Source organism: Vidua macroura, chromosome 6 (genome assembly GCF_024509145.1).
Source record: "Vidua macroura isolate BioBank_ID:100142 chromosome 6, ASM2450914v1, whole genome shotgun sequence".
NCBI classification, from domain to species: Eukaryota; Metazoa; Chordata; class Aves; order Passeriformes; family Viduidae; genus Vidua; species Vidua macroura.
In genome coordinates, this window is record NC_071576.1 from 40634461 (window position 1) to 40655671 (window position 21211).

At 47.0% G+C, this 21211-nt stretch overlaps 1 protein-coding gene across 4 annotated transcripts in view; it reads right to left on the bottom strand.

Annotated features, from left to right (window-relative positions):
- The window catches only part of CD82 (CD82 molecule), a 39278-nt gene extending 18723 nt beyond the window's left edge, over positions 1–20555 (bottom strand). Inside the window, exons 1-2 of one of the 4 annotated variants that reach the window (XM_053981442.1) lie at positions 20537–20555; positions 781–862 (exon numbers count right to left, since the gene is read on the bottom strand). In XM_053981442.1, coding sequence (XP_053837417.1) covers positions 781–843 — 63 coding nt within the window. In that variant the 5' untranslated portion in view covers positions 844–862; positions 20537–20555. Of the gene's footprint in view, positions 1–780; positions 863–8109; positions 8187–19961; positions 20041–20246; positions 20281–20536 lie in introns of those variants that run through there. The other 3 variants (XM_053981441.1, XM_053981440.1, XM_053981438.1) reach the window with 3 other exon arrangements.
- Positions 20556–21211: the final 656 nt, after the last annotated feature.

The following is a 21211-nucleotide window of genomic DNA, read 5'->3' on the forward strand; positions in this document are numbered from 1 at the left end:
AGGCTATTTTCTTGCTGACATGTGGAAAGCCAAAACCTTGCACTTCCCCACCACACCATTCCACTGCAAGAAGGCATCACCAGCAGTACCATCGCTGCCCACAGGACACAAAACATCTAGGCATCAGAAAGATGCATGCAAGAATGTATGTGGCCCTCCCAGACCCTATCTGTTCGAAAAGGAGTTAGTCTTCTGCTAAGCCTCACGCTTGAAAATAACTGCACCCAGTGGGCTGTTTTATTTCCCCAGACAAGCCTGTCCCAGTCCCCCCCACCTCCCCAACTCCATTTCAAACAGGAGACTTGGACTAATTCATCTTGTCACAAATCAAAACCAGCCGTTGGGACTCAAACAAAATTAGAGTTGCTCTTTGAAGCCTGGCTGGCCTATTTAGGAGGGCACTGCCATTACTTGGCAGGTTTTGTAGCTCTGCTGCTCAGGGACAGTTCAGCTGCTGCTCCAGATGTGTCAGAGAAAGTAGTTACAACTACTGTCCTTCCAGAAAGAACCCGTAACTCCTGCTTTCCCTTCCCAATGCAGGAATGGAGCTGTATGCACTGGAGGCAGCAGGTGGCAACTGGGAGTGGAGCTGCTTGGCATACCTGAGACAAACACAGCAGCTTTGACATCCCCCAAATTCAGGGGTCCCCTCCTTCCTTCCAAAACTGTGCCCATTTTATTTAATGAACATATTAGGCTAACATCCAGAAAAAAAAAAATCTTCTAGCTAACTTTGGTCTAGGCCTTCCTTTTTACTCCACAGATGCTCAAAATACTTACAAGGAACAGGAGATTGAAAAGGAAGAGGAAGTACTTGGTGACTTTTAGGCAGCCAGACCCCATCTTCTTTCACTTATGGGACCTAAGGGGAAAGCAGAGAGACAAGGAGTTATGTTACACACAGGTCCTCTGGGCAGCTTCAGAGCAACACCCTTACCCTGTGCACAGCTCTGGGTCATCTGGTGGACCTCAGAGCACATGCACAGACAGCACAGAATACCAGAGTTGCCTTTTCAGGACAGTAAAACAGGACACCAGCACCACACTACAGTCACTGCTGCCAAGATCTTCTGGAGAGTGACACAGAGCTATCGGCAGTTACAGAAGAAATTTAATCACAAATACACTGCTAATTTCATCACTATTTATATGGACTTTGCAATAGTAGCATCAATCAAAACACCAACCCTAGCTACTACTCCTGGTGGTAAAAAGTGATGCAAGCTACTTCAATTCCCTGACAGCAGTAAAAGAATGTAGCAGAAAAAGAATGTAGCTTCTGGAGCAACACAGATTATTAAAGGCAACAGAGATTATTAAGGGGATGGAGCACCTCTCTTATAAGGACAGGCTGTGAGAGTAAAATCTCTTCAGCCTAGAGAAGAGATGACTGAGAGGGGACCTCATCAGTGTCTGTCAGTGTCTGAAGAGAAGGTGTTAGAGGATGAACCAGGCTCTGCTCGGTGGTGCCAAGCAACAGGACAAGAGGCAACAGGCAGAAACTGATGCACAGGAAGTTCCACTTGAACATGAGGAAGAACAATTTTGCTGTGCATGCGACCACACACCAGAACAGATTGCCCAGAGAGGGTATGGAGTCTCCATCACTGGAGATATTCAAGAACCATCTGGATGCAGTCCTGTGTCATGTGCTCTTGGATGACCCTGCTTGAACAGGGAGGTTGGACCAGATGACCACAGTGGTCCCTTCCAACCATTCTGTGGCTCTGTCTGCTTCTCCTTCCCAGCCCAGATTCAGTTGCTTCCTATATAAACAACAGAGAACTTTTAAGTTCCTTAAAATTTGCTCTATCAAGTTCCTTGCTCCAAACATACCATGCCAGTTTAAGAATCACCAGCCAGAGGAAGAGCAATAATAGGCTGGGGTCACCAGCCTGGCCTGGGAAGAAACAGCCCTAAGAGAGAGTAAAGTCAGCAAGGTTCTCTGCTGTCAGCCTCGCTGTACCAAGGATCACCAGAGCCCAGTCCGTTCTTTTGTTTCAATCAAAGGCTTTCGCTTAATCCTATTAAATATTTAGGTTAACTCTGGAGCTAAACTGGTATGTGGGCCTTGTTATAACTGGGTAGCCTTCCCAACAGGCAATGGTCACCCTCAAACTATCAGGAGAGACCACAAGACTGAACTCTGAGGCTCAAGCTGCTGCTCTAACTTCAAGGAATGCCATGGCTAGAGACTGTGCTAAGCTCATCACTGCACAGCACCTAGCAAGATGTTATTGAGATGAGAAGCAGCAGAGATATGAAATGTCAGCCAGCTGTGCTACAGGCTGGTCTCAAATCTCATCTGTATAGCAGTCATTGCACCTAAGGAGCTCTTACTGCTCAGCCAGGTTAGCAACATCCCAGTCAGTTTTTCTTCAGTTAACTCCTCAGGTCAGAGGCCATAAAGACAGCTGCACTCAAAAGTAGGTCCTTCAAACAAGCCATGGAAAAGTCCTGTAATAGTTTCTAGTCCATATGTACACCAAATATCAAACACACAGTATTCCCATTTTCAAGGTTCTTCAGTGCAGTCATCACCATGAGTTGGTTCTGTTCCAGCACAGATGCACTATACAACAGCTGCATCACTACCAACCTAGGAAAAGTGAATGAAGGCTCTCTGTTAGCAGAATTCCTCCTTTCCTCTGCAGGAGAAATGTTCTCTCAGGCCACTAGTCCTGGAAAGTACCAACACCTAAGGCTGCACTTGGAGAGGATAACTAAGATGTGAATTTTCCCATCCAGCTGGCTTGCTTCCTGGCTTCACCATGAACACATCTCTTAATAGGATCACAAATCGGAGCCTGGCAGTCTAACCAGAACTCAAAGGCAGCCAGATCCCTAGGTGATGATGGATTTCTCTTGTGGGAGTTACAAATGTTTTTCTCTCCTGTAACCTAGCCAAGAAGTAAGCTAAGGTAACAACTTCCTGCACAATGCACTGGACTTCTTACCTTAAGACATCTGATCCCAGGTGCAATTCCCCTAAATTTCAAACGGGAGGGGCAAGTCTCAGAACTCGCTAACTTGCTTCCTAGCACTAAAAGCCACATGCTGCCTATTTAAACTCTGCCCACATTGTTTTGATTTGTCAGGAAAACAGATTTGCAAAGCTGTTAAGATCTTTATAAAAGTTATTTCAGCTAATTAAGCAGCAAAGCAAGTTTACTGGGGAAGAAGATATGCCTGAGGTAACAAGAGTAAAATACTGCTTTCAGGGCTCTTCTACTCCTATCTATTTGTTAAAGGCATACCATCTTCAATGTTTATTCCAAATACAACCCCAAAACAAACATCAAACCCCAACTGTGCATTACAGCATTACGCACCATTCTCTTCTTGCCACAGGGCAATGTATCTCTTTCATAGCTCCTACCCATAAAGTAATTCAAAGTACAGTTTTCATGTCAGATGAGAAAAAGGGTCTTAAGGTTTTGCTTTGAGCTTTTAAGATACTTTAGAGCTCCACTGAAATATTACAGATTTTTCAGTTTTCCATTCTTTGCAAATTAACTTACTTTTGTCCACTACATCAATGAAACTCCTCAAAACTCCATCTTCTGAAATTGCAGAGTCATAAAACCAGCAACACTATCACACAGTAGAAGCAGAAGCTCAAGAAAATTTCAGATAAGTCAGGTTTGGAAGCAGATGAGCTAGGAGTTAGCACAACCAGGCATATCCAAATGCCACTCGGCAGCAAAAAGAAAACTTAAGTACCATAGCTAGTGCTGCAATAAAAAGCTGAAGTTTGCCTTCTGAAGTTGGTCAAATTTTGAGCCTTAATGTCTTGCAGCAATGCATGCAAGGTTAAATACATGAAGTATGCAACTTTCAAATTCCACTGACTGTCCACAATTACTTGTTTTTTTCCTGTCCCTCTCTACTCCTACTGCTTTGACCATTTAATTTTCATCCCCAAGCAGCAACACCCACTTTTTTCAACAATCTTGTACACATCCAGATTTTCCCTGTCGTTCTCCAGATTGATGCCAGCTCTGTAGAGGATTTCACAAGACACCATCAGCTTGCAGAATGGCATTTCTTCCAGCCTCTCATTCTCCATTTTGTAAAGATATGCAGGATTATTTATGCAGCATGTTGCTTTGAGGTACTACTGCCATAAAAACTTGGTTGCCGACACAGCCTGGTCAGCTGCTGTGAAGTTGATCCAGGGTATTTCTTAGACCAAGGTTCAGACCACGGACCTGAAGGGAGAACTAATACCAGGAAGGCATCAATTGATCCAGAACTCAGGGGTTTCCTAGCAGGAAGGAATGGAACAAGTCTTCACAGGCTAGACTGGCATCAGGGGATGATTTCCTGTCCCCTCCATGACCTCCAGGTCTCAGACCCATCATTCTCCCAGCAACAACAATGACAACAAGACCTGTATGTGGAGCAGGAACATAAAATCCAGGACATGTGTGCCTGATGAGATGCAGATAGAGGCCTGCTTTTTTAGCAATGGCAGAGGAGTCCCATCACAGCTCAGAGATTAACTTATTTTTGTCACAGGAGCCTGTGAAACTCCCTGTCCCCCTCCTGTAAAAGGTGACCCCAGAGAAGGACAGGTGATATAGGGAGAGTTGAGTACCTCTGCCTCCTGATCCCACCATTGGCCACAGAGGCAGGAAGGGGAAAATTCATGTACAGACATTATAACCACATCAGTCAAGGGGCAGAGAGGCTAAGTTAATTTTTAATTGCAATTTTGCTCTATCCAATTAGATCCTGTACTGCCTCACCCAGCAAGCACTGCACGCTTGGTGCTCAGTGAAGTTTATGATATTTGGCCCAGCCTAGTTCTGTACATGCCTGGGCCACACAGCTCTGCTGGGAAGGGCTCAGCCCTCCTCTGCAGCACCACCCTCACGCTCACTCTGCAGGTTTCTCCCTGATGAGCTCCAGCAGCTGAAACACCTCAGCTGCCAAGTTACTGTACAGCACAAATAAGGGGCTCATTTACAAGTGCAATGAAAGAAAAGAACCACAAAACAAACCAGAGCAGAACAGCTGTGGAAATCACTGTCTCAGTAGATTTACAAAAAGTGCAAAATCATGCAAACCCTTAAGGACAGCACACATGAACTCTGACAGCTCTGACAGTCAGTCCCAATACTCCAGCTCAGGTAAAGAGTGTTCACATTTTACTGTACCTAGATAGCCTGAGGATGCTGTCCCCTCTTCTCCACATCCTATTGCTTAAGGACAGGAAATGATTGGTTACAAAGAAGCTGCAGGTTGTTTCTGTGTACTCTGACAAGTCACTCCCCACCAGCACCCCTCAGGCTCTAACGTCAGGGGACATAAAACAAAGGTAGACCCTACAGGACACACTACTACCAACTTCTACCAGGCTAGGATGAGGTCAAGCCAGCACCAGATTTGGATTTGACAAGTTGCTATTTCCATTGCCCCCACAAACACCTTGAATGCCCTTTAAGGTTGGCATGATGGCTCAGATCTGCTATTCCCCCTGTCTGCTCAAGGTGAAACTTCCAGTTTGACAGATGCAGAGATGCAGCAGCCAGCACTATGAACTAAGGTTCTGCACCTGATCCTCTTTCACATCTTGCATCTGATGTGGAAGGAGGGGGATTTTTGGGTGAAAGTCCAGCTGATCCACTGAAGCAACCTCCAAAGCAGCCTCAGCTGATCTCAAGCATTGCAGGTGCTTCTTGACACAACAAGCAAGCAACAACCTTCCTCACTTAGGTTAAGTCTTACACATTGCAACAGGTTATTTCCCTCAAGATATTACAAGGCTGGACACTTAAAACACCTAAAGCTGTCCCTGATCCAGTCTCACCTGTCTTTTCTTTTTCACACCACAACACTGGCCAAAGTTAGCTGGATTCATTTGCAGACAGATTGACCTAGAAATCCTGGAGATGGAACTCCCACTGCTGTACTCAGGTTGCACAACTGGATCCCTCTGCCCAAAGCAACTAGCAGGTATCCCTAGGAAGGGATAATGCATGCTGCTGGTTTATCTGATGTTTAAAAAAAGATGTTTATCTGCACAGTAATTTGCTTGAGGATGAGGCCATTTTGAAGGCCAGTGCAGTTACTCTTTAAAGTATGATGCCAATCCAGAAGAAGATTAGACGAGTAGCTGGATTGAGACCCAGAAAAGCCAGCACACTAGAGTTGCTCATTAAATGGCCACTTCCCAGCTCCAAAGCAGACATCCCCATGCAGGAGAGACTGGGGAAGGGGCAGCTCACAAAGCCCTGGGGCTGAGGAGGAAACAGGTTATTCTTTGCAGGATTCTGAACCCTCGCACCCCGAAGTCCAGCTGCTTCTCTATCCATGCACATGCAGAACAGACATTTGGCAATCAAAGTTTCCTGATCATGACTGATGAGACAGGACAGGTTCACACAACAGTACCAGTTAATGAACAATGACAGAGTTACTAATTCTCCTGTTAACCAGGTACATCACTGCCCTCAGGGCAGGGACTGTAAGTTACAGCCCCATTAACATACAAAGAATATCCTAAGGAGTTCATCTTGTTGACGTTAATATACAAAGGCCTTGGACTTTCAGTACACCTGGGAAGTACATCTTGTCTCTGGCAAGCAAATAACCACAGAGCTGATGAATGACCCAAGTCTGAATTCACTGAACTTTCCTTTAAGCTTCACTGAGATAATACCAGCTGTGTAATGACCTTGAAAACATAAACAAGATTATGTTTGTCGTGGAGATTTTCCAAATAGCATCTCTTCACAAGTTATAATGGAAGGATTGAGGGAGAAGCTGGATCTTAAAAATTAAGGTACATATATTACATATTATATATGTACATATATATATATTTTATATATATATATATATATATCTCTGTGTGCGTGTGTGTGTATCTCAGTGATACAGATACAGGTTCTTTTTGAAGGAAAGTGTCAGTACAAGGTAGAAAAGTATTTCTTCATATTACAAATTTTGAAAACAGAACAAACCAGACCCTCTCTTATTCCATCTACTACTAGAGAGTTTCTTCTTAAGTAGAAGTAATTGTTTTCAATTGTAGAGGAGATGGTCTGAGGGCTAAGCACAGAGGGGCCAGCACAGCTACATCAGCCTGCAAACTGCAGCATCACAATCATCTGCAAACTTTGAACTACCACCACAGACATGTACACTGAGACCCTAATAGACATCTGCAGGACAGAGACTCAAACGTGCATGCAGTCCCTCCGCAATTGCTACTTCTGGGGCAAAGGGAGCAGACTAGAGCAAGGCAACAGTTGGCTGCAAGTACTGCAGAAATACCACTGGAAAGAACAGATTTCTCAGGAATAGCTTCTGAGGGAACTTATCAGCTCACAGTGCAAAGGTAGACTTGCTCCTGGTACACCTGGTAAGACATGCAGCTTTTCTGTCTGACTTCTATAGTTCATATACCAAATTATCTGACTAGCAACTACATTCCCCAGCAAGACCCTGGGTTAGAAAGCACCGGTAGGATTTCCTATGATGGCACAGATTTTTCAATATATTTTATCACAGCAAGCATGTGTTGTGCATTTTGTAAAAAGGAAATGTGTATTATAGAAATGTACCTCTGATGCTCGATGGGAAGTGATCAGATATTTATAAACCACTATCATATCGTTAAAAAGAAACCAACCCCACAGTTCAGTATCAAAGAGCAGCAGAGGTTTTAGAAGCGATTGTTTTTATCTCTGTTTACAAGCAGTGTAACACGTTTTGAGAACAAATGGCCTTCACACTTCAGTTTGAAAGCCAACATTTTAAGTAGGTCTTCAGTCCCTACAACTGGCAAATTGAGAAAGTTCTTTGCTATTTTCAGTCTACACACTCATGCTTGCACAGCATAAAAGTATTTGCAGGACATCTCTGATTTAAGCAAAACTTTCCATACATCAAGACCAGAGATAGAACTCTGCCAAAAAAGGGAGGAAAAAACCAATTCCAAACCCAACAAACTGTCCCAGAAGTAATTTGAGTCTCCTCTCCTCCTACAAAAAAAAAAAAAAAACCAAAAAAAACCAAAAAAAAAAAAAAAAACCCAAAAAAACAAAACCAAAAAAAACCCCAAAACAACAAAAAAGTAGAAGAAATTAATCAACTTACCAAAAATAGAAGACAGAATAAATAGCCACAGAAAAAGTACAGTTTAGTGGACTTTCTCTTTTTAATTATCACGTATTAGAATGTTAGTTGTGCAACAAGCTCTGCAGGTCAGGTCCAGAAAGAGGTCTCCACACTGACTAAAGCCAGCACACAATGCAGTAAAAATGCAGAGTTTTCACAAAACTGGTTGGGCAACTCTGTCACTTGACTACATTGGCTCTTTAATCGCTTCAACAACAAGACCAGCTCAGCTTTGTTTTCTGCACTTGGAGCTGCCAGGCTGCAAACCTAACCTCTGAAATGGATGTGCCCACCAGCTCCCACTGCCATCTGTCAGCAGCACCAGTGTGTCAAAAACACAGAGTCCCCCTGCTCTGGCCTGCCCCACAGAGGAGCCAAACCTGTGAGCAGGATCTGCACTCCAAACTGCAGAAGGGAGACCAGCACAGAGAAGGAGTATTCTGCTTGTGCTCAGGTAAGCCTCTCCCCAGCACAGTTCTGCAGCACAGAGGATGCTTCAAAGTGTTTCCCTGTGCCAGTCGTCAGCATGGAAATCCCAGGTGCAATTACATGCACAGGACAGGCTACCCTACCTCCCTTCTCATGCAAGCAACGCCTTGGAGGTCGACAAATCTCCTCCAAGGAGTTGCACAATATCTCTCCCAATGCCACTTGGCTTGGAGACACCTTACTGAGATTCAGCAGCTTTTTCCCCCTGCCAGAGATTGCAAAAGCTACCACAGTCAAGGCAGGAAGAAAGCCTTTTTTTCTATTTTATGAAAAAGCAACAGAGACTGTGAGACTTAGGTAATATAACTGATTTTTATTTTTCCTGCCTCCTCCTCCCATAAAATGCAAGAGGTCAAGGTCAAGGACTTTTTATTGTAAAGTTCCCTTTCCAAACAAACTGGTTTTCAGTTACTTCCATTTTCTCAGATGCTAGGGCAAATAACTAGTGGGTGATTAGATCCAGCACACCCATGACAAACACATTTCTGAGAAGCTGCAGCATCAGCTTGACCTGGGAAATGAGGTTTCCTATTCTCTTGGTTCTTTTCAGAAATTAGCAGAGAAAGTAGTTATATTTCAAGGGCAGGAAATTTTCCACAGCTTAGCAACTTGCACAACACTTAAACAAACAACTTCTCTCTCCACCTCCCCTCTGCTTATTGAGTCTTCAGACCCCACACCTCCAGAGACAGGTGGATGGGACTCAGCAGAGCCTGGGCACCAGCATCCGGCATAGGAAGGAAGCTGAGCTTATCCAGCACCACTGCCAGTAATTGCAGGCTCTCCTGGAGTTCATTTCATAGCTGAAGCCAGACACTTCTAGAAGTTAAAGTACTAGAGATTGCCTATTCAGAAGGGCATAGGGCAATGAGCACTCCCTTGTCCTTCTCAGATCAAACCTCTGGAGGAGCTCAGACACCCTGCCAAACTATCTGACTCACCAGAGCAATGAAGTCCCTTGCAGCTGACAGTCCACTGAAGAATGGAAGTGTCCTCTGCCACCAGGATTCTCCCCAAGACCTCTCCCCCTAGAGTACATCCACATGCTCTCAAGTGGCAGAAAGCAAAAAAACAAACAAACAAAACCAACAACAAAAACAAAACAAAAAAAAAACAAAAACAAAAAAAAACAAAAACAAAAAACTCACAAAAACACAAAAACAAACAAACAAAAAAACAAACCCAAAAACAAACCCAAACAAAAACCCCCAAAAAAACCCACAAAACCCAAATACCCACCACAAAACAAACCGAAGTGCTCTCTGGCTTGTTATTCCAAATGACTGTCTGTGAAGCTTTGGAATTAAGTAATCTTCCTTGAACAACAGAAGAGACAGGCAAATAGTCTAATCATATCACATGCTTTGTATCAGACTCTTTGCTGATAGCAAGGCACCGATCTAAAGAAGCTGAGGCTTTAACCCTTTAGCCCACAGATTAAGTAGAGCTGGAAGAGTACTGCAAACCCATCATGACTGGAAAGTGAAAAGAAGTCCTACTGGCACAGGAAAGTGCCTCAGGCCACAAGGGCATACATCTTTTGACTTGTTACCAGAAACAGTCCTTTCACTATTTTTAATTTTAGGCAATTTTGGTTTTGCCAAATAGACCTTTTGCTAACATGTAGCTACCTGAACCACTCCTGTGCCCCTGCTAGTACATTGGCACTGCTACGTGGGATTCCAGAGCAGAAGAGCACAGATCAGCAGCTGTAACAATCGCTCCTCTTCAGCATGGTCTGCCCGACCATCACCATGAGCCTCCAATCTGAAGGCCCCCACTGCAGGCTGACAGTACAGGAATCAGAAGTACAGGATTCCTGCTGGATTCTCACACAAAGTACCTCGTGATCTCTCCCAGATTTGCATACCAGGGAAGACAAGGGAGGCAACTCAGCCAAACCATTTGTTACAAGCAGGCAGGGCCAGCTGAGCCTGGGGTCTCCAACCTCAGCGGTACAGAATCACACACACAGCCACAGAACATTACTCCCGGACCCAGCCTCTGCCCCAGAAAAAGCTGTACTTCCACCAGACCATCCCAGGGTCACAGGAGACCTTGTGCCCTGTTGGAGCATGGTAAGCCCTGCTGACATGGGAAGCCTTGTCACAGACAGTCTGAGGATGAACATTTCACAACATCCTGAGTTTCATGCCACAGATGCCACCTGACACCACCAAAGGGTACGAATGAAAAGAGAAAGCTGGAACTATAAAAAGCTCTTGAGGAAGGGATTCTGTCTCAAGCAGCCCCTGTTTCCCAAATGATGACATACAGAGGGTAGGAGGGCAAGAAAAGCCCTAAAGTGCAGGACTTTAAATCACAGATCTTTTGAGTCACTTCCGGCTACTCAAAAACGTTCACCACAACCACATTTTCCCTCTCCAACATCATGGTAAATAATACAAATAGTTTCATATTTGTAACTGGGAGCACCTGGCCACAATAGCCAAAACCCCTTGCTGCCTTGATCACTCTGAGGATACAACTTAGAAGCTATTTCAAACTTTGCTCTGGAACAGTCAGTCCCAACAGGGGCTGCTGTACAGTCTCTCAGATGTACAGCAGCATTGTCTAGCACTTTTTCCTTTCACCTTTAGAGAACAGTCTCCTCATGCCAAGCTCTTCTGACAGGAGACAGAAAATGGAAAAGAAAGCAACATTGTACAGCAGTAAAAAGCAACGTTGTGAGGAGCAAGAATAACACAGCATGAGCTGTTACAGAAGCTGCAGCAAAGCTGCTTTGCTCCCAGTCTAAGCATTTTAGGAAGTGAAATGCCACAATAAGAAATCTCAGCAAGACAAGGCTGGAAAACAAAGGGGTCCTCTAGAAAACACTTAGCCAGCTGGAAGAGATACCCAAAAACTTTTGGTTGCCCTTCTATGAATATGGTCCTGAACTCCAAGGCAGGCTGCAATACACAGAGGTGTTTTGCTAGCCTGATGATTGCTACATTATCATGCAGGTAATCCCAGCAGAGTTAATTGGAGCAATACAAAAACACTGATTAGTGACAGATCTGCCACCTGCAGTCAAGATCACTCCTCCAACACCATCCCAAATAAGTAAATAATCAATCCTTCTAAGCAATACATGTGTAGGTTCTGGACGGAACTGTTTCAAGCCAAGAAGAACAGACATATGGGATAGGTTCCCTAGGAATTTGGCAGTTAAAAAAGACAGCAAGACTTTGAAAAGCTGGGTCTGTTTTGGGAAAAAGAGGGGCCTCCTTGGAGTCTGCAGACCTATGCACAATAGTCTGGAAAACGGGTTCAGCTGAACCTGAACCAAGAGAGGCTGGGTGGCCTTTTCTTTCCTGAAAAGGTCTCCTTTTCTATATTTAGAGCACAAATATTTCAGAAGACTATTTGATGGAGAAATGCTAGAAGAATAAGATGGAAAATAATAGTTATGGGGTATTTACTTTAAAATAAGAGAGAGCCCAGAATAACTAATTTACAAATAATCTGATGAGCCTCAGTGCAGGCATAAATGCTCCCATTTCAGGGGGGAAAAATGCAGGCTGTTCCATCTTTAATCAGTAAATCATGATTGAGGCTAAGACTACTTTATAATAGGATTGCAGACACAATTTTTTCTTGCTTGCCTCTGTCCCACCACATTGTTGTCTCTCCCCCCACAACCCACCTGGTTTTACTTCACATCAGTGCCACAATTTTTAATCAAAGCAAATTCACCAATCGCCTAGAACTACAGCAAAGGGTCTCATGCATGCTACCTGGGCAGGTTATGGTTGTCATACATGGCTCCTTCTGCCCCCAGCACACACATCCACCCCTTGCTAGTGCAGCAGCTTGAAACTCAGCCCAGCAAAGCCTGCTCCTCTTCCCACCCATCACAGGGCACCAGGGCTGAGATCCTGGGCACAGGAATAGCCATCAGACAGCACCACAGTAACACAGCTGCTGACCAGCCTCAGCTCACACATGGCTGCACAGGCTGTTCTTCCTGACAGCAAACACCCTGTGGCAAAGACTGTCTCTCTTCTGGGCAAACAAGGAGCAACTGTTTAAGTTCCCATGGGGCAGCACCAGGTGCACGGCCACCTGCTTGTAGACACAGCGGTGGGTCTTGCCAGTGGCTGATAGCTGGGATAGGAAGAAGTTTCCTATCTGCCTGAAGCTACACAAAGAAGGAACCTAGTGTTTTACTACAGGATCAAGTCTAAATCGCTGCCACAACAGCCTTCAAAGCTGCAACATGATGGACTGGTAATGAATGCAGAAACACTCAGGCTCTGAGGCCACTAGCAGGACTGCAGCACCAAATCAAAGAAGCCTTTGAGGTCTTGGACTTGGGAATTAAAGTAGCTTGCCATTCCTTAAAATAGCCCTTCCTTGAAACAGTCTCCTCTGCCAAGGCAGCAGACAGTTTGATGCAGTTTCTGACATTAAAAAATTCCCAAGAAGTTTTGGCAACTGCCTTTTTCTCACCTCAGTTTCATTCCAGGAAGCCCTGAGTCAGAACACCTCCCCCAGAGAGAAAGGGCAAGAGGAAACTCTGACATTTCAGGTCCTCTCACATCAGGCAGGAGAAGCACCAGCAGCTGTGGGCATCACCAACCCCTCAGGAGCAGCCAGAACCACCCCAATTATAGCTGCACTTGCACAAGGTGTTCTCACCCTTGGAGGATCTGGTGCAAAGGAGCTGCTGAGCTCCATGCACAGGGAGCAGCCACCCCTGCAGCAAGACCCACTTGGAGGGAGGGGTTGGGGCTCACTTGCAAGGCTGATCTATCACACAGGGCTCCACTCCCCCACACCACCAGCCTGCAGGAATTCTCTTGTGCCTGAAGCCTCTCCCCCCGTTCCTGTGCAGTCTCCTCAGAGAACTGCAGCAGACTCCTCGAGAACCAGGGAAGGGCTGTGCCTTTACCTTTTTTCACACAGCTCACCAGGGCTTCTCCACACAGCTGTGGTCTAGCACTGTTCCACCAGCAGCTGCCGAGCAGAAGTCCTCTCTAATTAAAAGAGCCTCCTTTGGGAATAGGCAGACTTACTGCACAACTCAGAGCGCTCTTTAGCTATTCCAAGTGCATAGCTGCAAGCCAGCATTAGAAAGGGACCTGAATGCAAAGAAGAGTCCAGCAGCTTCTTAGACTGTTGGGAAAGTACATTTAGGCAGCTGGAGTTTTATCTGGTCCTCCCTCCCCTGAAAAGACTTCAGAGATGAGCATAATTAGATCTTCTGCCTGTCTTTTAAGCCCCAGTTTCTTCAATCATGCAGCACAGATGCTGCAGAATAGTTCCCCTATCTGTTTGGTCAGTGCAAAACACAAGGCAGCAGCAAGGGCAAACAGCCTTGCTAACCTGCAGGTCAGCAGTCTGTCTCCTTAATCTGAGTCCTGGTCTGCTTCTGCATTTTACAGGGAGCCTAGCTCCATGACACAATGAAGGGAGTGAGGGGACCAAGAGACCGAGGAAGCACACTGGGAAGTTGAGGACATTCCAGCAAAGCCACTCAAGACTGACTCATCACCATCAACTTCAATCCATGACAGACACATGACCAATTCCACAGCAGGCAAGAGGACACTTTGTGCCACAGTACTACATGAAAGAAGCCCCAGAACCAGTGCAGCCCTAGAGACAGTGTCCTGTTACCACACCAGCCAGAAAAAAGCACCCTTTTATGCAAAGAGTACTCTACAAATTAATTGATCGTAAGCAGAGAGGAGAGGAGAGGAGCAGAGCAGTCTTCATTGTGACTTTTGAAAGCAGCCATAGCTCTGGGGACCAAAGTCCAAAAAACCCTTTGACACTGTCACCACTGAATACATAACTTCTTTTCAATTTCTTTCCACACACATTCCAAGTAATGCTAAGTAAGCCATTTGCATGACCAAACAGAAATCAGAAAAAAATCATATAGGAAGGGAATAAGACTCCCAACATAAATATTTTTTCCTCTATTACTAGAACACCTAGAAACTGAAATGCCACAAAAGGTATAGAAGCTTCCCTGGAAAGGTCTAACTGGACTATGTAAGTACACATAATCTATTTAATTTAGACTTTGCAATTGATTTCCAACAAAACTGCTAACCATCTATCACAGGAGACATACCAGGTGTTTAGGATTTGCATATTCTTATATTATGGGGTGATAGTAGCAGCCCTTAAAATCCTAGTCAAATGCCAAGATGTCCTTTCCACATCTGCCCTGCATGCTGTTCCAGAAGCCCTGCACCAGTACAGCTCAGGTCGTGGCCCCACAGCAACCCGATGAACAAAACCCCAGAGGCAGCTCACTCGAACCTGTGCCAGTCTGGTGCACCAGCCGAAGCAAAACCAGCATCCTGGAGCAGCTCACTTTTAAAACTAGACAGACAAGATGCTGCATGAAGCCTCTCCTGTAGAGGCAGGAGCTGAGGGCATCACATTCCTGTGTAATCCCGTGAACCCATCCTGGCAAGGGCACAGAAACCTCATGGATCACAGAGGCAGTGACCAAAGCAAGGTGCTGGAGAAGAATATGGTTAGATCCAGTGACTGTAACCCCTTTTCCAGAATAACTCTGGGAAACAGCCTCTTTATACCAACAGGTATAGCTACTTTACAGCATGTTCAGTCCCTGCTGTGCAAACCCCTCTAAAATAATTCTTTTCCTTTCCCAAACTACCTCCTTGGCAATGGGAACAGGAGGGACCAAGGGCAGTTCCCAACTCCAGCTGTGGGAAAATCAGCTCAGCTTAAGGTGCATGGCTGTATCTCTGACAGCTCATCTGTTCTTTTACTTGCGTATGAGAGACTGAAGCAGATTTGTTTTGCCTACAAAGGAACTCTTCATTATATAACTTCAAATCTTCAGGCTGCTGGATATCCTAATGTATACAGCTCGTCCCAGATCAGTATTTCTCCAGTACACATGGCCAAGGGATTATCATCATACTGGAAGAGACCAGCAATCTGCTTACAGCTCAGTAACAATTCTGTAGTAAAGGGTAAAGCACTTTCATGATGCACCTGCCTCAAGGCTGTACTGCAAAGCAACTAAAATCAGCAGCCCAGCAGCATCTTGAACAAATTCCACCAGTACTTCACTTATGTGCAAGGGTCTTCCTCTGGTCCTTCTCAACTCCTGAGCTCCTTAAAGAAAGTCAGGGCACTTACCACACCAGCAACTTTCAGAAATTAAGTACATGCACTGGACTTTGGTTTGACTTGCTTTTAAATGGTGGTGTCCCAGTTCTGAAGCTCCATCAAGGAGACAAAGAACTAGAGCAGTCAGCCAGACAGCCTGTGCACGCACCTCTTCCCACAGGACAAAGCCTGTCCCCAGCTTAGTCTCCTTCCCTTTCTCCCCTGTATTTACTTTGGATGAGCCACAAACCACCCAGCTTCCCCGGCTCTCTGGTGTTCAAAAAGACACATGCTTGGTTTCAGAATCGGCAGTCTCCAATGCCTGTTCCCATCCCCAGAGGATACTGTTTTATTCCCTTTTTCTTTGATCAGCCAGACAGTCCCTTCCGAAGAGCTGCTCACAGTAACGCCTCTTCCAGAAAATTAGCTAGCTCTGAATCTGACAGCGCACACAAGAAGTGATTTAAGCAATCTCCACTACACAGTTCCTTTGCTTCACTTATCACCCCATCTAGACTGAAGTCAGCCATTAACTGCCTCAGTGTTTCCAGGCCCTGATAGCCCAGAGAGCTTTCAGCAAACAGGCTGTGCCACAGCCAACCAGCCGTCAAGGAACTGCTGGCGCTGACTGTGCCTCCTGTATTATTCCTTTTACCATGCCAAGACAGCCTGTAATTTTTAGCCTTTCCTCCATTTCATTCCCTCTAAGAATACAGAAGAGCCAAAAAGACACAGAGGTGGTTAGGTAATGACTGCATCCCATTACACAGTTGCTAAAGGAAAGGTGGCTCACTCAGCCAGCCCTTCACACGTATGTCATTAATCAGTAGCCTGTAGAAAGTTCCAGTCCCACATTCCTCCAACAGATGCATTAGTGCAAGGACACAGTTTATTTCTTTGCCAATTAAAGCTTACAGGCACATGGTAGTGGGCAGGCTAGCGGGCCCAGCTACCCCTTTGCTGCACAAAAGGACTCTGGATGGCATGATCCGTGTGCAGAGACAAATGAAGGCAGAGAAGGAGAAGAAGGGGATACAGATGTCATGCTCCTATTTTAGAGAAGTGAAGTTAAGGCGCTCTAGGGTGAATGCCATAATTATTGGCAGTAATAAGTTAGCTTTGGGGCACATAAGTTTTTCCACAACGGAAACTGAGGAGTAAGTGCAAGAAGGCTGTGACTCCAACCACTCCTTGTTACACAGACCCAGTGGAAATAACTGCTACCTCCTCCAGCCTTCCAAGCTATTCAAACAGAGCCTGAACCCCGACAGAACCCACCCCCTCTAGCACCTCCCACTCACTGGCCAAGAGAAATCAAACCCGGAAAAAGGTGGCTGCCATGCCACAGGCACCATTAAAGTGGAGCAGTAATTACTGCTTCAGATAGCATGGGGCATGATCCAAGTCCCAGCATCCCCCTGGCATTCCCATAACAGACCCTATCCCAACAGTGCCCAAAGGTCTTGGTGGCAATGCCTTTTGCCTGTGCTGTGTGCTTCCTGCTGTAGCAATGCCAGCAGGCACCAAGAACCACAGCTACGGTTTGAAAAGTGCCCTGAGGCCTGTGGTTACCAGAGGTCTCAAAACTCCCACCTGCATCCCTCTGACTTACACATCTACTGGATGAACACCTGCAATCCTGAATAGACCCTTCCTGCCTTACAGCTGTGACACCAGGACACGGAGTAACAGAAGAGTGGTAAAACCTTTCCTTGGTTACAGTCAGATGAGAAATTTCATGTGAAACCCTGCCTTGCACTTCAAAGAGCTTGAAGCAGAGTGGTTTGAGTAGCAGGGACAAGAAAACCTCCATGGAGCTGCAGGAAGGCCTAGTTAGAGCATTTCCTGCAGCAGCTTACAGTTGTAGGTCGCACTACACCTGCCTGTCACCTGAGAACTAAAATAGAGACAATAACAGTAATGTAGAGAGTCCAGATGAGCCACATCATTAAAGCTGCTAAATCCTCTTAAGGGAGGAGCTTCCATGCAGCAGGACAGAGATTGCCCACAGGGAGGGCTTTCTGCAGGCACTCAGCTTGTGTCGTGCTCTATTTTTGTCACATGCAGGTAGGAAGCTGAACAAACACTGTGAACACTGAACAAACACTCACCCAGCCCTGCAGCACAGGGATGAGAATGTCATCTCAGTGGTCCCCAGAGCCCTTGACAAGGATGGAGAAACCCAGCCAAAGAGGGGTTTAGGTCCAAAGAGGCTATAGCAAGTGAAGATATTCTGGCAGCAAGGTCCTTCTCTGAAAGGGGTGCTAAATGACACAATGTTAGGAGTGAGGAGAGGCTACTCACTTCTCTGAGCCACTCCAAATCCACACAAAGGCTTGCAGAGCACTTGGCAAAAGTTCTTCTCACCTCTGTAGGCTGCCCAGCATGAGCAAGCACCCGTGGATTTTATTTTTTTGTAAAGAAGCACAACTGCAGCTCTAGGAGTTCCTGTTCTGACCAAAGGGCCAAAACCAAATTTAAATGTTAAAATCCACCTCATTGTTGCAAGAAGTTCTGCTATGGAACCCTGTCAAGTCTTCTGATGCCCTTGCAGTGACACTACAGAACAGGTCACTGACTGTACCACCCAGTGCCCTTCTGCCTCATTAACACTTTCTTCCCACTTAGTGTTCATGAAGTATTTAGTAAGAGCTGAGTAATTTGTCATTTTTACAGTTTGTCATATGCTTGCCATCAGCATACAGCAGCACACTACTGAGACTGCTACTCTCACTAGATATCTCCATCTAGATTTTCAGATCAGTGTTTTTACACTTTGACCTTGTGGTCCACCAAAGTTATTCTAACCACAGGCTTCTGCTTGCTGGCTCTCATGCAGCGAGCAAGCTTCACAGCAGCAGGCTCACATCTCAGGCATTGAAGGGGATTTTTCTTAAGCCCAAGATGTCTGAGAAAGTAAAGAAAAAAAACAAACAAAAAAAAAAAGAAAAAAAAAAAAAACCAAAACAAAACCACAAAACATGGAGAGGAAGTATCACTGATGGCAGATTTCAAGACAGCACTGTCCAGCTGTTCACCCTTGCTTGCACAGAAGCACACGGGTGTTGTCAGAAGATAACAACCCAGAGGTCTCACAATTGGTGGGATCTGTTACATCCCTGGGAACCTCTACCCTCAACAGCAGCTCAAACACCTCAAACACCTCTTCTCCCCAGCCACTACCTCTGGGAGCACTGCAATAGAATGCTGTCCCTCCCTTGCACAGCTAGTAAGTTTCAAGCTCTCATCTTATACACAATATGCCAGAGCTTGTCCAAGACATAGGAACACTTTATCCTAAACTAGCTTTACAGTTTACTGAATCCAACATTTAGATCCCAGGATGGCTGGGTTTGGGTTTTAGGTTTCTTTTTTTTTTTTTTTTTTTTGTGCCAAACACCCCACTTCACATGAAAGCATACACAGCAGAGCTTTAATGCTCTGGGGCAGAATCAGCACGCTTGGGGTGCAACGAGCCGCTATCCCCTTATCAACAGATTTGTTACCAGTCACATTGCAAATGCAATTGGCATTTACAACATCTATCCAGCTGTTGAACTGCAAGCGCCACTCTGAACTGCTCACAGGGATCTTAAAAAGGAAGGGAGAGAAAAGGGACACAGCAGGCTGGGCCAGCACTAGATTTCTCTAGTCGTAATAGGGTAAGATCGCTACGGAAGCATCTAATCCACATCTTGGAAATCAATCAAGACAGAGCCGACTGAAGCCAGCTGTCAGCAGAGGCACTCGGCCAGTATCCCCGCACAGCAGCAACCCGCTGGGCCAGCAGGACCCGCTCCTTCGGGCACCGCGTCCGCTGCACCTGGCCGCGGTCTCAGGTGGCACACCAGCTGAGGGGATCACAGCTCAGCCTCCGACTCCAGCGCGGAGGGGCGCACCTGGGAGCACCCAGCAGCGGGGCCTGGCGCCCCGAGCGGCTCCCCCGGCCCCGCACGCAGCCCCGCCGGGAGGGGCGCCGGGGCTCCCCGGGGCTGCCAGCCCCCGCCGGGGTTGCCGAACCGCAGCGCGGGCTCCCGCCCCGGCCACCAGAAAGCCCCGCAGAAAACCCCCAGGAAGTCCCCGCTGGGCACCCCCGTCCCGCCACGCCGAGACCCCCGGGTCGAGGGGAGCGGCGTGTCCGGGCGCGGTGGAAGGAGTCCCGGCCCGCGCCTCCCCCGCCCGCCCCGCCCCGCTCCGCTCCCCGGCCCCTCTGGGGCGGGCGGCCGCAGCGTGCCTACCTGCTCCGCTCGGCGCGCTGGGCACGGCTAAGCTCGGCGGAGCGCTCCCCCCTCCGCCGATGTGGCCCCCGGGGCGGAGCCGGCGGCTGCGCTGAGCCGGCCCCAGGGCGGGCTCTGCCCAGCCCCGCCGGGCGCTGCGTAGAGCGGGTGCCTCGCCCGGGCCCCGCCGTGCCCGCGGCCGTGGGCTCCTGCGCCGCCCGGGGCTCCGCGCAGGGCCCGGCACTGCCCGCTCCGAGCCCGTGCTGCTCTCTACTCACACCGAGCCTCGAGTTTTCCACTACCCACCTGTGTGTGAGGCGTCGGCCGCTGCCTCCTCCTCTCCACCTGAGCCCAAATCAGCGCGCTCCGCTCGGGCAGGTGGCCAGGCAGCGCGCTGGGGCCCTTTACCCTGCTCGCCGCACTTGCCGTGAGCGCGTCTCCTCCCGTGAGCCCCCTGTCTAGCCCGTCAAGTAGGTGCAACAAGCGCGCACACACAAACACCCCTTAAACCCCTTTAAGGCCACTCGCAGTTTATCTGGTGCTGCGAGACGTACGCTGTGACTCCCTGCCCAGTGAAAGTAAGCCTGATGACCCACCGAAAGATTTTTCCAGTGAATCCTGTAAGCATCACCCGGGCTGCGCATTGTTTCCCCTCCAAACCCCGTTAAGCTCTTGTTTGCCCCAGTGCCTCCAGCACCGTGAAGATCGTGAGGTGTTTGCATGCTGTGGCTGCTGTTTGCTCTGCTGACGGGTGCCACTGCATTGTTTCCATGGGCTTCTCTGTTTTGTGTAGTGTATCCACTCTGCGCAACAGGCAGCAAGCTCAAACTACCAGCTCTTTGTTCTTGGCACGTGGCATAATTAGCCCAATGGGATCCTGCCGCTCCTCTACTGGCAGAACGCAAATAAAAATAAAAGTCATAAGGCAGTCTAACGGCAACAACGTGATCCTCTGTAAATCCTCATTTCAGAGATGCTGAAACCAAACCCATCAAGCCAATCCTAAAATGAAGGAAGATCAGGAGATCCCTCACCCTTCTGGGAAGCAACATTCTTCACGTTCATGTATTCTGCTGTCCTGACAGGAGAAGGACCAGCCAACTCATGCAGCTCAAGGTCCCAGTCCTCATTCCTGGGGGCAGCTAAAAACAGTTTGGCTTTTGTACTGAGACAGGTGTACAATGGCCACCTTACTCTCTCCTAACAAGATGCCTCTTGGTCATCTTTCTGTGTCTGAAGGCTGACTCCTTACTATGCCTCCAGGCTTCAAA